Source organism: Jaculus jaculus, chromosome 20, assembly GCF_020740685.1.
Source record: "Jaculus jaculus isolate mJacJac1 chromosome 20, mJacJac1.mat.Y.cur, whole genome shotgun sequence".
Classification (NCBI taxonomy): Eukaryota; Metazoa; Chordata; class Mammalia; order Rodentia; family Dipodidae; genus Jaculus; species Jaculus jaculus.
The window spans coordinates 28,327,629-28,342,240 of NC_059121.1; the positions used below are offsets into that span (position 1 = coordinate 28,327,629).

General features: G+C 40.4%; 1 protein-coding gene across 1 annotated transcript; it reads left to right on the plus strand.

Moving 5' to 3' along the window:
* Nucleotides 1-7,103: 7,103 nt before the first annotated feature.
* LOC123456272 (PRELI domain containing protein 3B-like) lies at nucleotides 7,104-7,836 on the plus strand. The gene has a single exon (XM_045139046.1). It carries the CDS (start codon nucleotides 7,172-7,174, stop codon nucleotides 7,754-7,756), a length of 585 nt encoding a protein of 194 aa, XP_044994981.1. The 5' UTR covers nucleotides 7,104-7,171; the 3' UTR covers nucleotides 7,757-7,836.
* Nucleotides 7,837-14,612: the final 6,776 nt, after the last annotated feature.

The window sequence follows — 14,612 nt, forward strand, 5'->3', positions numbered from 1 at the left end:
CCCTCCAAAGCTTATTTTCCTATTAAGATATTTACCTCATCCCTATTAACATACAAGATATCTTTACAAAACAGCCTAACACCTTTTGTCTTTTATTGAGGTTCCCCCCCATTATGGTATAAGAATGCTCTCAAGGCCAACAAACCATACCATTAGACAGGTTAACAAGAAAAAGCATGATCATTTAATCCTAGTTTCACATGGCAAAGAACTTTGACTTTGAAGACCTCCATTTTTTGTTGTTGTTGTTGTTTGTTTTGTTTTGTTTTTCGAGGTAGGGTTTCACTCTAGCCCAGGCTGACCTGGAATTCACTATGTAGTCTCAGGGTAGCCTCAAACTCTTGGCGATCCTCTTACCTCTTCCTCCCCGAGTGCTAGGATTAAAGGCATGCACTGCCATGCCCGGCCATGACCTCCATTTTTTAAAATATATTTTTTGTTTATTTTCATTTGTTTATTTGAAAAGACAGACAAAGAGAAAGAGACAGATAGAGAGAGAGAGAGAATGAGTGCTCTAACCACTGCAAACAAACTCCAGATGCATGCACCCCTTGTGCATCTGGCTAATGTGGGTCCTGGGGAATCAAGCCTCAAACCAGGGTCCTTAGACATCACAGGCAAGCACTTAACCACTAAGCCATCTCTCCAGACCATGACCTCCATTTTTTAAGATATATTATTTATTTGAGAGAGAGAGAGAAAATGGGCACGCCAGGGCCTCTAGCCACTGCAAACGAACTCCAGATGCATGCGCCCCTTTGTGCATCTGGCTTATGTGGGTCCTGGAGAGTCAAAACTGGATCCTTTGGCTTTGCAGGCAAATGCCTTAATTGCTAAGCCATCTCTCCAGCCCAAAGCTATCCATTTTTATACTTAGGTTTGATAAAACATGGACAGCCATCTGGAAATAGGATTGATGGAATGTTAGCAGACAGAGTGGAGAATCCACAAGGTTCTCTTTGATCTCTATGCAACATTTGTCCCCCAGAGCATCCTTTTGAAATAAAGTCCTAGGATCTACTATCAGACAGACTAGGTCAGAACTCCTTTAATGGCAGGACTAAGACAGAAAAGCAGGGGAAGATGATGGTAATATTTTTAGGTTTTGTAGCTGATGCTGGTGAAAAGGCTTCTGGTTTCTGTGATCCAACTCAGAGAAGCACAAGTCTGGATCCCAGGGCTTGCCTTTGGGGAGGAAGAGGGGACAGGAAGTCAGAACCAGTACTCAAGCAACTTGTGACGTCTTCATTTTGCAGTAACATTTTCTGAGCCAAAACAATAGATTTTCATATTTTTAGTTATTATTTGTGTGGTCAAACCCTCTACTCTTCCTTGTATAGTTTTTGATTTTTTTTCAAGGTAAGGTTTCGCTAGCCCAGGCTGACCTGGACTTGGTCTCAGGGTGGCCTCAAACTTGTGGCAATTCTCCTCCCAAGTACTGGGATTAAAGGCGCATGCCACCACACCTGGCTTTGAATCTTATTTTTATGCTAGAGTTTTCCTATTCTAAAACAAAAGCAAAAAACCTCTCCAACATTTCCTTTAAATAGTTAATACATCAGAATGCAACGTTTCAACTTCAGGTAATCAGTTGTTCCTCTGCTACCTTTGCAATGTGTTACATTCATATAATTATTAGTTACTCACAATCACTATATTTTTATTTATATTAGCTGGAAGTACCCCTGTGTTTGCTGATTCCCAGTTTGTTGACTGAACTTACATATAAGTCTCTTGACTTCTATTCCTCAACATCATAATGAAACTTGGCACGTCAGAGGCCAGGGCATTCATGACCTCACAGACCTGCATAAAAGGAGGAGGGAAATGATAACCTCAAAACAGAACAGGAACTAAGGAAAGAAGGGACTCAGCAGAGAGGGACAAAGATGAGTAGTAGGCGGGGATTATGATCATGGTAGACCATGTATATGTATGAAAGTTGCCAATAAAAAGTTAAAATATCCAAGCATGGTGGTGCACACCTTTAATCCCAGCACTTGGAAGGCAGATGTAGGAAGATCACCATGACTATGAGACCAACCTGGGACTGCAGAATGAGTTTCAGGTCAGCCTGAGCTAGAATAAGATCCTACCTCAAAAAAAAAAATTCATTATCATTATTATTATTATTATTATTATTATTATGCTGTACAATGTAGTAGTCACTAGCTAACCCTGCCTCAAAAAAAACAAACAAAGTTAATGGGCTGGAGAGATGGCTTAGGAGTTAAGATGCTTGCCTGTAAAGCCTGATGACCTAAGTTTGCCATTCCAGTACCCACGTAAAGTCAGATGCACAAAGTGGTACGTGTATCTGGAGTTTGTTTGCAGTAGCTAGAGGCCCTGGTGCATCCATTCTCTCTCTGTGCTAGGCATGGTGATGCATGCCTTTAACCCTAGCATTCAGGAGGCAGAGGTAGGAAGATTGTTATGAGTTCAAGGCCAGCCTGAAACTCCTTAGTGAATTCCAGGTCAACCTGGGCTAGAGCGACATCCTACCTTAAAAAAAAAAATTAAAAATAGCTAAATATGTATTTTTTTAAAAAACTGAGCATGTTCATGTCAGAACAAACTCAGAATTCAGATGTATCTGGATTAAAAACAAAAAGAAAATAAAAATTACATATGTTAGTCAGGAACTACAGTGTTAACCAGGAATAAGAAATTCTGGATGAGGGAAATCCCCTTCTTACAGCCCAGGAACAAACTTTGCTCCTACTGATTAGTTTGCACACTTCCTTCTATTTACTTTGGCATTGCTGATGCTCAGCCTGAGATAGGTTTATGTGGAGGATAAACTGCAGAGCACAGCGTGTGGCCATCTCAGTTTAGAGTGCAGATTTCTGAAGTGTTACACGTAACCCACCTCCTCTCTCCTTCTCTCATTTTCTTTCCCTCCTTCCCTCCCTTCCTTTCCTTTTCTCTCTCCCTATCTCTTGTTTCATACCTTTCCTGTCTCACAATCCATAGCCCTATTTCTTTTTTATTCTCAATTTTTATTAACATTTTCTATGATTATAAAAAGTATCCCATGGTAATACCCTCCCTGCCCCCCCCCCACTTTCCCCTTTGAAATTCCATTCTCCATCATATCCCTTCCCCATCTCAATCAGTCTTTTTATTGTGATGGCATGGTCTTTTCCTCCTATTATGATGGTCTTGTGTAGGTAGTGTCAGGCACTATGAGGTGATGGATATCCAGGGCCATTTTATGTCTGGAGGGAGCATGTTGTACGGAGTCCTACCCTTCCTTTGGCTCTTACATTTTTGCCGCCACCACTTCTGCATTAGACCCTGAGCCTTGGAAGGTGTAATCAAGATGTTACTCAGTACTCCAGTCACTTCTTTCCAGCACTATGATACCTTCTGAGTCATCCCAAAGTCACTGCCATCTGAAAAGAGAAGATTCTCTACCCAAAGTGACAGTAGTGTTAATATAAGGGTATAAATATTAAGAGAAGTGCTTACTGGGCAGTTTGATAAGCATAGTATATACATTTATCCAGACATCAGCAGATGTTACACCCTAGGGCTCAAGACTACCCCTGTTTTAAGTTTTCAGTATCAGGGATGTATTCCCTCCCATGGAGCAGGCCTCCGGTCCAGTTGGAGGGTAGTTTGTTTCCACCATGACAGATGTGCTACTATTGCACCCGTTGTCTCATTTGGCCTGGCTGGCCAAATATAAGGCTTGCAGTGTCCATTGTTGAGTATCTTCACCGGTGGTATCTCATTCTCCCATTGAACTTCATGCACAATGGCTTCTTCCAGCTTTCTGTCAGCTGGTCTACATGGAGGAGGTTATCAGCTCAGTTCCAGCAGGATTTCTCAGTTATAGCCCTACTTCTTTTTTTAAATGATCTTTCTTTTTTTTTTAATTAAAGTTACTTTTTATTGACAACTTCCATAATTATAGACAATAACCCATGGTAATTCTCTCCCTCCCTCCCCCACTTTCCCCCTTGAAACTCTACTCTCCATCATACCCCTTCCCCCTTTCAATTAGCCTCTCTTTTGTTTTGATGTCATATCTTTTACTCCTATTATGATGGTCTTGTGTAGGTAGTGTCAGATACTGTGAGGTCATGGATATCCAGGCCATTTTGTGTCTGGAAGAGCACATTGTAAGGAGTCCTACCCTTCCTTCAGCTCTTACATTCTTTCTGCCACCTCTTCCACAATGGACCCTGAGCCTTGGAAGGTGTGATAGAGATATTTCAGTGCTGAGCACTCCTCTGTCACTTCTTCTCAGTGCCATGATGCCTTCTGAGTCATCCCAAGGTCACTGCCACCTGAAAAGAGAAGGTTCTCTACCAAAAGAGAGAGTAGCATTAATATATGGGTATGAACATTAGGAATTTAGTCAGTCACCAGAAGACATTACACCCCTAGGGCTCATGACTACCCCAACGTAGGTTTTCAGTACCAGGTATGTATTCTGTCCCATGGAGTGGGCCTCCAGTCCAAATAGAGGGCAGTTGGCTTCCCTCATGACAGACGGGCCACTGTTGTACCCATTGGCTCATTTGGCCTGGCTGGCCAACTTTAAGGCTTGCAGTGTCCGCTGTCGAATATCTCCACCAGCAGTTTCCCCTTTGATCTGCGTGAAATGTAGCTTTCTCCAGCTTTCTGTCAGCTGGTCTACAGGGAGGAGGTTTTCAGCTCCACTCCAGCAGGATTTCTCAGTGACCTTGCAGCCCAAGTATGTGAAATCTTCAGCAATAAGGTCTTACCATCTATTCCTGGTGGGAAACCAAGGGCCTCGGCAATGGCCTGTAATGTTTTGGGGGCATCAGGGGCCTCCTTGGCCAACAACTCACTGGAAGGTATCCTATCCCTGGCACTGAAAATTTTCTAGTAACAATCTATGGCTTCTGGATATTCCATTGTCCAAAAAAGTATGTTTCCATATAACTTATTCATACCCTCTTAGATTTTGATTAGCCCTCCCTCTACCTTTCCTTTACTCAATCTCTTCCCCTGATTTCACTTAGGCCTTTTTATCCCCATTAATCTGTTCTTCTACTTACATATATACAATATTAACCTGTTAAGTTCGCCCTTCCTCCCTTTCTATTCCTTTATATCCTTTTTCTAGCTTACTGGTCTCTGTTACTGAGTTTTCTTCCTAATCACACAGAAGTCCAATCATTTGTAGCTAGAATTCACATATGAGAGAGAATATGTGATGTTTGGCCTTCTGGACCTAGGTAACCCCACTAAGTATCATCCTTTCTAAATCCATCTATTTTCCTACAAATTTCATAATTTCATTTTTCTTTACCACTGAGAACTCCATTGTATAAATGTGCCACTCATCATTTGAGGGGCATCTAGGCTGGTTCCATTTCCCAGCTACTGTGAATAGAGCAGCAATAAACATGGTTGAGCACGTATCTCTAAGGTAGTGAGACTAGTCCTTAGGATATATGCCTAGGAGTGCTATAGCTGGGTCATATGGTAGATCTATTTTTAGCTGTCATAGGAACTTCCACACTGATTTCCACAATGGCTGTAAGATTACATTCCCACCAATTGTGTGGAAGGGTTTCTCTTTTTCCACATCCTCACCAGCATTGATGGACATTTGTTTTCATGATGGTAGCCATTCTGACAGGAGTGAAATGGAATCTCAACGTAGTGTTAATCTGCATTTCCCTGATGGCTAAGGATATAGAACATTTTTTTAGATGTTTATATGTCATCCGTATTTCTTCTTTTGAGAACTCTATCTATAGTTCCATAGCCCCCCTTTTTTTTTGAGGTAGGGTCTTACTCTAGTTCAGACTGTCCTAGAATTCACTATGTAGTCTCAGGGTGGCCTCAAACTAACAGTGATCCTCCTACCTGTGCCTCCCAAGTGCTGGGATTAAAGGCATGAGCCACCACACCCAGCCCATAGCCCATTTTTAAATTGAGTTGTTTGATTTCTTATTAGTTAGGTTTTTTAGTTCTTTGTATATTCTGGATATTAATCCTCTGTCAGATGTGCAGCTGTCAAAGATTTTCTCCCATTCTGTAGGATGCCTCTGTGCACTCTTTTCTCTGTGTCCTTTGCTATACAAACGCTTTGTAATTTCATGAGGTCCCAATGGTTAATCTGTGGTTTTATTTCCTAAGCAACTGGGCTCATATTCAGAAAATCTTTGCCAAGACCAATATGTTGAAGGGTTTCCCCTACTTTTCCTCTAGCAGTTTCAGAGTTTCAGGTCTGATATTAAGGTCTTTGGTCCATTTGGACTTAATTCTTTTGCATGGAAAGAGAAAAGGTTCTCTTTTCATCATATCATTTTCCCAGCCCCATTTCCTAAAGAGATTGTCTTTTCTCCAATGGATATTTTTGTCAAAGAACAGGTGGTTGTAGCTACCTGGACTTACATCTGAGTCTTCTATTCTGTTCCATTGATCTACATGTCTGTTTTTGTGCCAGTACCATGCTGTTTTGTTACTATTGCTCTGTAGTACAGGTTAAAATCAGGTATGGTGATACCACTAGCCTTATTTTTGTTGCTCAAAATTATTTTAGATATTCGAGGAATTTTGTGTTTCCAAATTAATTTTGGATTGTTATTTCTATTTCCATGAAGAATGCCATTGGAATTTTGATGGGGATTGCATTAAATGTGTAGACTACTTTTGGTAAGATTGCCATTTTCACAAGGGATGTCTTTCCATTTCCTAATGGCTCGTGCAAGTTCTCGCTTGAGTGTTTTAAAGTTTTCACTGCAGAGATCCATCACTTCCTTGGTTAGGTTTATTCCAAGGTACTTTATTATTTTTTTGAAGCAATTGTGAGTGGGAGAGATTCCCTGATTTCATCCTCTGTATGTTTGTTGTTAGCATATAGGAAAACTACTGATTTCTATGGGTTTATTATTTATCCTGCTATGTTGCTAAAAGTGTTTATTAGCACTAACAGTTTACTGGTAGAGTCTTTAGGGTCCTTTATGTATAGAATCATATCATCTGCAAATAATGATAATTTGAGCTCTTCCTTTCCATTTTTTTATCCCTTTTATGAGTGTCTTTTGCCTCATTGCTATAGCTAAGACTTCCAGTACTATATTAAATAAAAGTGGAGGGAAGCGACTGGGCGGGACGGGGACAGGTGAACTTGGGTTCGTCTTCGTTCCCTCGCGCCGCCGGACACTGGGCAGGCCCCGGCACCATGAAGATCTGGACGTCCGAGCACGTTTTTGACCACCCATGGGAAACCGTTACTACCGCTGCCATGCAGAAATACCCAAACCCGATGAACCCCAGCGTGGTTGGCGTTAATGTGCTCCACCGACATATAGATCCTTCTGGAAAGCTGCACAGCCACCGGCTTCTCAGCACTGAGTGGGGACTGCCCTCCATTGTGAAGTCTCTTATTGGTGCAGAAAGAACCAAGACGTATGTGCAGGAGCACTCTGTGGTTGACCCTGTGAGGAAGACAATGGAGCTGAGGTCTACCAACATTTCATTCACTAATATGGTTTCCGTAGATGAGAGACTTACATACAAGCCACATCCTCAGGACCCAGAAAAGACTGTTCTGACCCAGGAAGCCGTAATCACTGTGAAAGGCGTCAACTTGAGCAGCTCCCTCGAGGGACTGATGGCCAGCACCATATCTTCCAACGCAAGGAAAGGCCGAGAAGCAATGGAGTGGGTGATCCGTAAGTTAAACGCCGAGATTGAAGCACTGGCCGCTTCGGCAAGAGGAAGCATAAGGGCGCCCATAGCGGCGGCTGCGCTGGGCGGGGAGTGACCGCGAGAGTGGGGGCGCAGCGGCCAGTCCCCGGGCTCTCCAAGCTGACAGCATATTTATGTGTTATTTTAAAAAATACAAGTATTCTAGGTAGAATTGTTTTATTTGTTTGTTTAAAAGAGGTGGGGTAAGGCTGTGACTTGATGAAGATAAAAAGATGTGGGGCTTTGGAATCAAAAGGGTCATGTGAGGCTAGTGTGGCCTGAAGCGACTGATTTTGAGGCCCGTGGTGCTCATGTGAACAATTAACAGCTTTTCTGGAGTACTTGTAAGAAATGGATACTGATCTTGAGTCTCCGTGGGTACTCTCCAGGCGCTGGCACTCCGCCTGGCTGCGGACCAAGCTCATGATGAAGCAGGGCCCCCTCGGTCCACACAGTGGCCTTACTGCCATAGCTAGAATGGCATGTGTGAGGAGAACTTGTGTAGTTTCAGATGACAGTTTCTATAAAATAACTTGCTCTGCTAAGAACCATGGTATTTTGATTTGGTACTTAAGTGATATTTTTGGAGTGTAAATTAGCATTAACGTATATATGACTCCAACAAAAACATTTTGTTGTATTAAAGAGTACTGTATTGATTTACCAAAGTTTTGTCACTTAGTAAAGTTCTCACCTTTCTTGGACTTGTCCTTGTTCACTGAGCACGCTGCTGGGTGGGGGCGTGGCACCCAGAAAACGAAGTCCTTCCTGGAATGGAGTGGGTTCCGCGGCGGAGCTGCGCTCCTTCTTGCTGCCTTCATGTGCTCGGTAGAAAGTCGAGCCGTGTGTCGCAGCCAGGCACATGTGCTTCGGTTACGGGAATGTGATTACTTTTTGAGGTAATTGACCACAAAGCATCTTCTTTACATGCGAACTATGTCATGCGAGATCGCTTGACGCAGTCTTGATTCAAAGCCAGGTCCCCCTGGTGATGGTGTCCCCACGGGGTGTGTCCCTGGGACGAGACAGTAGTGGGGTAGGGGAACCCCAGCAAGAGCTGCAGTCCAGGTTCTCCGCGCTGCAAAGTACAAATCCAGAAAACGTGTCTGTTCCACTTACAAGCACGAGACCATTCTGAGAGAGATCTCTGAGACTAGGGTTGTATCTTTTTGGCAAAAGGTCATTGGTTCTCACCTTTATTTTACAGTGCTTAATGTAACCAATCTCAGGTGGGTTTTCCTACTAGATCCTAGTTAATATGTATACATAAGGCCAGAAAAAGTATTACTAAATTTAATTTGTGGTTTTCTTAAAATATTACTTAAAGAATCTAAGAGGGTGGGAATCTTTGGCTAGTTATAAAAGCAGATTAAAACCAATGGAGTTTCTGAGGGTTTTTGTTTTTGGGGTGTGTGGGGTTTTTTTTTTGTAACTGAAGATGGTTTTTATAAGTGAAATGCCATTGCATCTTAACATTGCCAAATATTGTACAAAAAGTGACTTGTATAATTTTGTGTTCTGAAATGAATATTTCTGGAAAAGTCCTATGCGGTTTTTTTTTTTTTACTTTGATGTAGCGATGAAATTCTGTAAGCTGGTAAAATATAAATACACAAACGAACTCACTGAAGATTTCAAATTACCCTGGAATAAATGTTAGTCAATGCAGCCTTGAGCATCTTAACCCTATTTAAATGAACTTACATGAATTTAAAACCTTTGTGGTTAATAAAAACTTAATTTCTCTATGAAAAAAAAAAAAGTGGAGACAGTGGACAACCTTGGCTTATTCCTGAATTTAGTGGGAAAGCTTCCAGTTTTTCCCCATTTAGTATTGTGATGGCTGTAGGTTTGTTATAATTAGCTTTTATTATGTTCAGATATGTTCCTTCTATTCTCAGTTTCTGTAATATTTTTACCATGAAGGATGTTGGATTTTGTCGAATGCCTTTTCTGCGTCTATTGAGACTATCATGTGAGTTTTGTCTTTCAGACCATTTATATAATGTTAATACATCATATATATATGTATATATGTACATATACACATACGTTTATTGATTTGCATATGTTGAACCATCCCTGCATCTCTGGGATAAAACATACTTAGTCAGGGTGAATAATCTTTCTGATATATTCTTGTGTTGTTTGCCAATATTTTGTTGAGAACTTTTGCATCTATGTTCATGAGGGAGATTGGTCTGTAATTTTTTTTTTTTTTTTTTTGTCTGTCTTTGTCTGGTTTTGGTATCAGGGTGATGCTGGCTTTGTAGAAGGAGTTCAGTAGAATTCCTTCCTTTTCTATTTTATGGAAAAGTTTGAGAAGCAGTGGTGTTAGTTCTTTCATGAAGGTCTGGTAAAATTCACCAGTGAATCCATCTGGGCCTGGACTTTTTTTAATTGGGAGAATTTTTATAACTGCTTGGATCTCCATACTTGTTATAGGTCTATTTAAGTGGTTAATCTTATCTTGATTTCATTTTAGTAGGTCATATAAATCAGGTAATCATCCATTTCTTTCTGATTTTCAAACTTAGGACAGTATATGTTCTTATAATATGCCCCTATGATTTTTTTTTTTTTTATTTCTCTGGTATCTGTTGTAATGGTACCTTTTTCATCTCTAAGTTTATTAATTTGTGTCTCTTTTCTCTTTCTTTTGGTTAGATTTGCTAAGGGTTTATCAATCTTGTTTATCCTTTCAAAGAGCCAATCCTTTGTTTCATTGATTCTTTGGATTGGTTTTTTGGTTTCTATTTCATTAATTTCTGCCCTTGTCTTTATTATTTCTTCCCATCTACTGATATTTTGTTTGCCTTGTTCTTCTTTTTCCAAGGCCTTAAGGTGAAGCATTAAATTGTTTACTTGCAACTTTTCTAATTTCTTTTTAATTTTTATTGCTGGGCATGGTGGCATACAACTTTTTTTATTGTTGTTGTTGTTTATTTTTATTTATTTGAGAGCAACAGACATACCGAGAGAGAAAGAGGCAGATAGACAGAGAGAAAATGGGTGAGCCAGGGCCTCCAGCCACTGCAAACGAACTCCAGATGCATGTACCACCTTGTGCATCTGGCTTACATGGGTCCTGGGGAATCGAGCCTCAAACCAGGGTCCTTAGGCTTCATAGGCAAGCGCTTAACCACTAAGCCATCTCTCCAGCCCTCTAATTTCTTAATATAGGTACTTAATGCTATAAATTTCCCTCTTAGGATTGCCTTCATTGTGTTCCAAAGGCTTTGGGATATTGTGTTCTCATTATCATTTGATTTTATGAATTTTTTGATTTACTTCTTGATTTCATCATTGACCCATTCATCATTTAGTAATATGTTGTTTAGTTTCCTTGGTTTTGTATATGCCCTGTAGCTTTTCTTGATATTTATTTGTAGTTTAATCTCATTGTGATCAGAGTGCAAGGAATTATTTCAGTTTTTCTGTATTTGTTAAGATTTGCTATGTGTGCTAATATTTGGTCTGTTTTAGAGAATGTTCTATGTGCTGCTGATAAAAATGTATATTCTGTAGCATTTGGGTGAAATGTTCTGTAGAGATCTGTTAGGTCCATTTGTTCTATGACCTCATTTAATACAGATGCATCTCTTATTTATTTTTTGCTGGGATGACCTGTCAATTGATGAAAATGGAATGTTGAAGTCACCCACTACCACTGTGTTTGGTATGATCTGTGACCTTAGTTCTAATTGTGTATGTTTGATGAAATTGGGTTCCCCATGTTAGGTTTAGAATATATGTTTAGAATTGTAACGTCTTCCTGTTGACTGATGTTGGTCTGAAGTCTACCCTGTCAGATATTAGGATAGCGACACCTGCTTGTTTTCTAGGCCCATTTGTTTGAAACACCTTTTTCCAACCTTTCACCCTAAGATAGTGTACATCTTTTCTGGAAAAGTGAGTTTCTCAGAGGCAAGAAAATGCAAGATCCTGCTTTTTAACTCAGTCTTCAAGCCTGTGTCTTTTGGTTGGGACATTGAGGCCATTGATATAAAAGTTATTATTGAAAGATGTGTATTTATTTTTGCCATTTTTCTTGTTTTGTACTTTTACCTTTGCTCTGTTGTATTAACTAATATTTGAGTATGGTCTGTTTTTTCCAGGTTCCTTATATGTGTGATTTTCTTTCTCTTCAGCATGCAGGATCCTTTCAAATATTTTATATAGAGCTGGTTTGGTCTTCCTATATTCCTTTAGCCTGCTTTTGGTGTCGAATGTCCATATTTTTCCATTTATTTGAATGGGTAGCTTTGCAGGATAAAGTATTCTTGGTTGACAGTTGCTATTTCAGAACTTGGAATACATCACTCCACACCCTTCTGGCTTTTAAAGTTTGTACTGAGTAACCTGCTGTTATTCTGATGGGCTTACCTTTGTATATGACTTGATTTTTCTAACTGCTTTCAATATATTGTCTTTGCTTTGTGTGTTTTGTAGTTTAATTATAATATGACGGTGGTAGGTTCTTTCCTGATTGTGTCTGTTTGGCATTCTATAGGCTTCCTGTATCTGTACTGACATCACTTTCCCTACATGGGAGAAGTTTTCTTCTATGATTTTGTTGAAAATACCTGCTATGCCTTTGGAGTGAGTTTCTTCTCTTTCTACTGTGCCCTAACTTCTTATGTTTGACCTTTTCATAGTGTCCTGAATGTCTTGAAATTCCTTCCTGTTTTTTGTCTTTCTCTTTGTTGACCTGTATTAAATCTGCCACCTTGTCTTCTAGTTTAGATATTTTGTCCTCTCCTTGATCCATTCTACTGGTGAGACTTTCTACAGAGTTTTTTTTTTTTTTATTTGACTCTGTTTTTTATGTCTAGTATTTCTTATTGTTATTTTTCATTATTTATATTTCCTTACTCATATTTGTATTGACCTACTTATTTCATTAAGTTTAGTTTCCTATGTTTTCTTGGGATTTCTTTAGGAGTTGGTTTTCTTCTTTGATTCCTTTGATTATATAATCTTTTACAAAAAAATCTTTGTCAGGTATTTCATCTAAAACAGTCTCACTGGAGGTCATTTCTGTTGGATTTATAATTTTTTGGTGGGATTATATTTTCTTGATTTTTTTGTGTTTCTTATCTTATAATGTAGAGATTTTTGCATCTTGAGTTAATTTAATGCTTGGGTTTTCTAATTATCTGCAGTGTTCTAGGGCCATAGAAACCCAATTTTGTATATCTTCAGAGTAGGAGGTTAAGGTGTCCAAGGGAAACAGCAGAAGTGACCCTCGGTGTGGAGTTTGCCTGCTATTCAAGTGTTGTCATAGACTGGGTGAAGCAAATTACTGGCAAATTCTAAAATTCAACTAAGCAATATAGACATTCAATCAAAACCAGAACAGAATATTTATACAAGCATGGGGATTAAACTAAACAGATAATCTAGTAAAGCCAAAGTCCCTGAGGGTGTGTGTTGCCCACACCCTTAATCCTGTCAACTGGGAGGCTGCTGAATTCTAGTCTGAACCCAGTTCCAAATCAGCCTGGGGCCAGCCAGTCCCTGCCCCCAGTAATGAGTTAAGAAATAGACAAAGGCCCTAAAGATACGGAAATGTCAAAGGGAACAACAGTCAACACCAAAATGCAGCTTATTTGAGGAGGGTAAAGCCAACCAAGAATATATCAGTCAAATATAATTCACAGCCTTTCCTGACATGGAAAGAGAGATTAGTACTTCCAGTGCAGGCCTGTGTATCTGGGTAGACATAGGCCCTGTTACCTTTTGGGATGGCTTCCAATCCCACCAATGCTAAGCGCCCACCTCCATCCCTCTTGCTGGTGCGGGGTGGGTGGGGGTGAATGAGTTCTCCGGATGTCATAGCCCTGATGGTTGGGGGTGGGGATGGGAGCTGTGCAGCGTGCCTGGAGGCATACCAGAACTGCTGAGCTGGTCCTGTTCGAAGCTCTAGCAGCTGCTCAGCTGGTCTCGGCTGGCTTCCCTTTCAGGTTTCTTGCCTTTGTGACTGGAAAATCCTCTCACTTTGTTTCTGCTCCCGCTGCCTGTGCTGACCACTGGGCAGGCTTGCAGATGGAGGCTGCGGGAGCCTCAGCAGGGTCTGGCCAGTTTCCTCCTTTCTGGAAGATCTTGGTCTCTCCTGCTTCTCTGCTGTGCTTCGTAATAACTTATGCACGTTCATTTTTCAGTAGACGAGTGAATTTTATTTCCCTCCCTAGGCTGTGTTGGTGTGATTAGTATGCTACCATCCTACCCCGAAGTTCCATGGCCCTATTTCTTTCTTTTCTTTTCTTTTTTTGGGGGGCGGGGGAGGTAGGGTTTCTCTCTAGCTCAGGCTGACCTGGAATTCACTATGTAGTCTAAGGGTGACCTTGAACTCATGATAATCCTCCTACCTCTGCCTCTCAAGAGCTGGGATTAAAGGTGTGCACCACCATGCCTGGCTATTTCAAACTTTTAATCACTAATTCTCTTCAAATGTATATATATTTGTTTTCACTATAGCATAGAAAATAACCCATTATGAAAATGTAAAACATTACCAGGTAGGCTGAAAATGCTCAGAAGCAAGGGTACTAGTACAACCTTTTATGACCACATTGGCACAACTTGCCTCACTGAATGAGGACCCATTTATTTCACTTACCCAATTTATGACTCGTTCAACAAATGCTAATCTCCATAAGCTGGGAACATAACATTCATAACACCTAAGTTTCTGGGGGACACCTGAATTAAACCACATTTGTAAAAATAAGATATGCTAATAAGGCTAGAGAGATGGTTTGGTGTTTAAAGGCACTTGTTTTCAAAGCCTAACTGATTCTTACAACGTTTCTCAGTTGATAGATCAGAAATAATTCTCTATGGCCACACTTGTACTTCATTTTCTTTCAATGGTTTCATAGTATTAAAACTCCAACATCTTACAGGTTAAAACATAGCGAATCTTAACA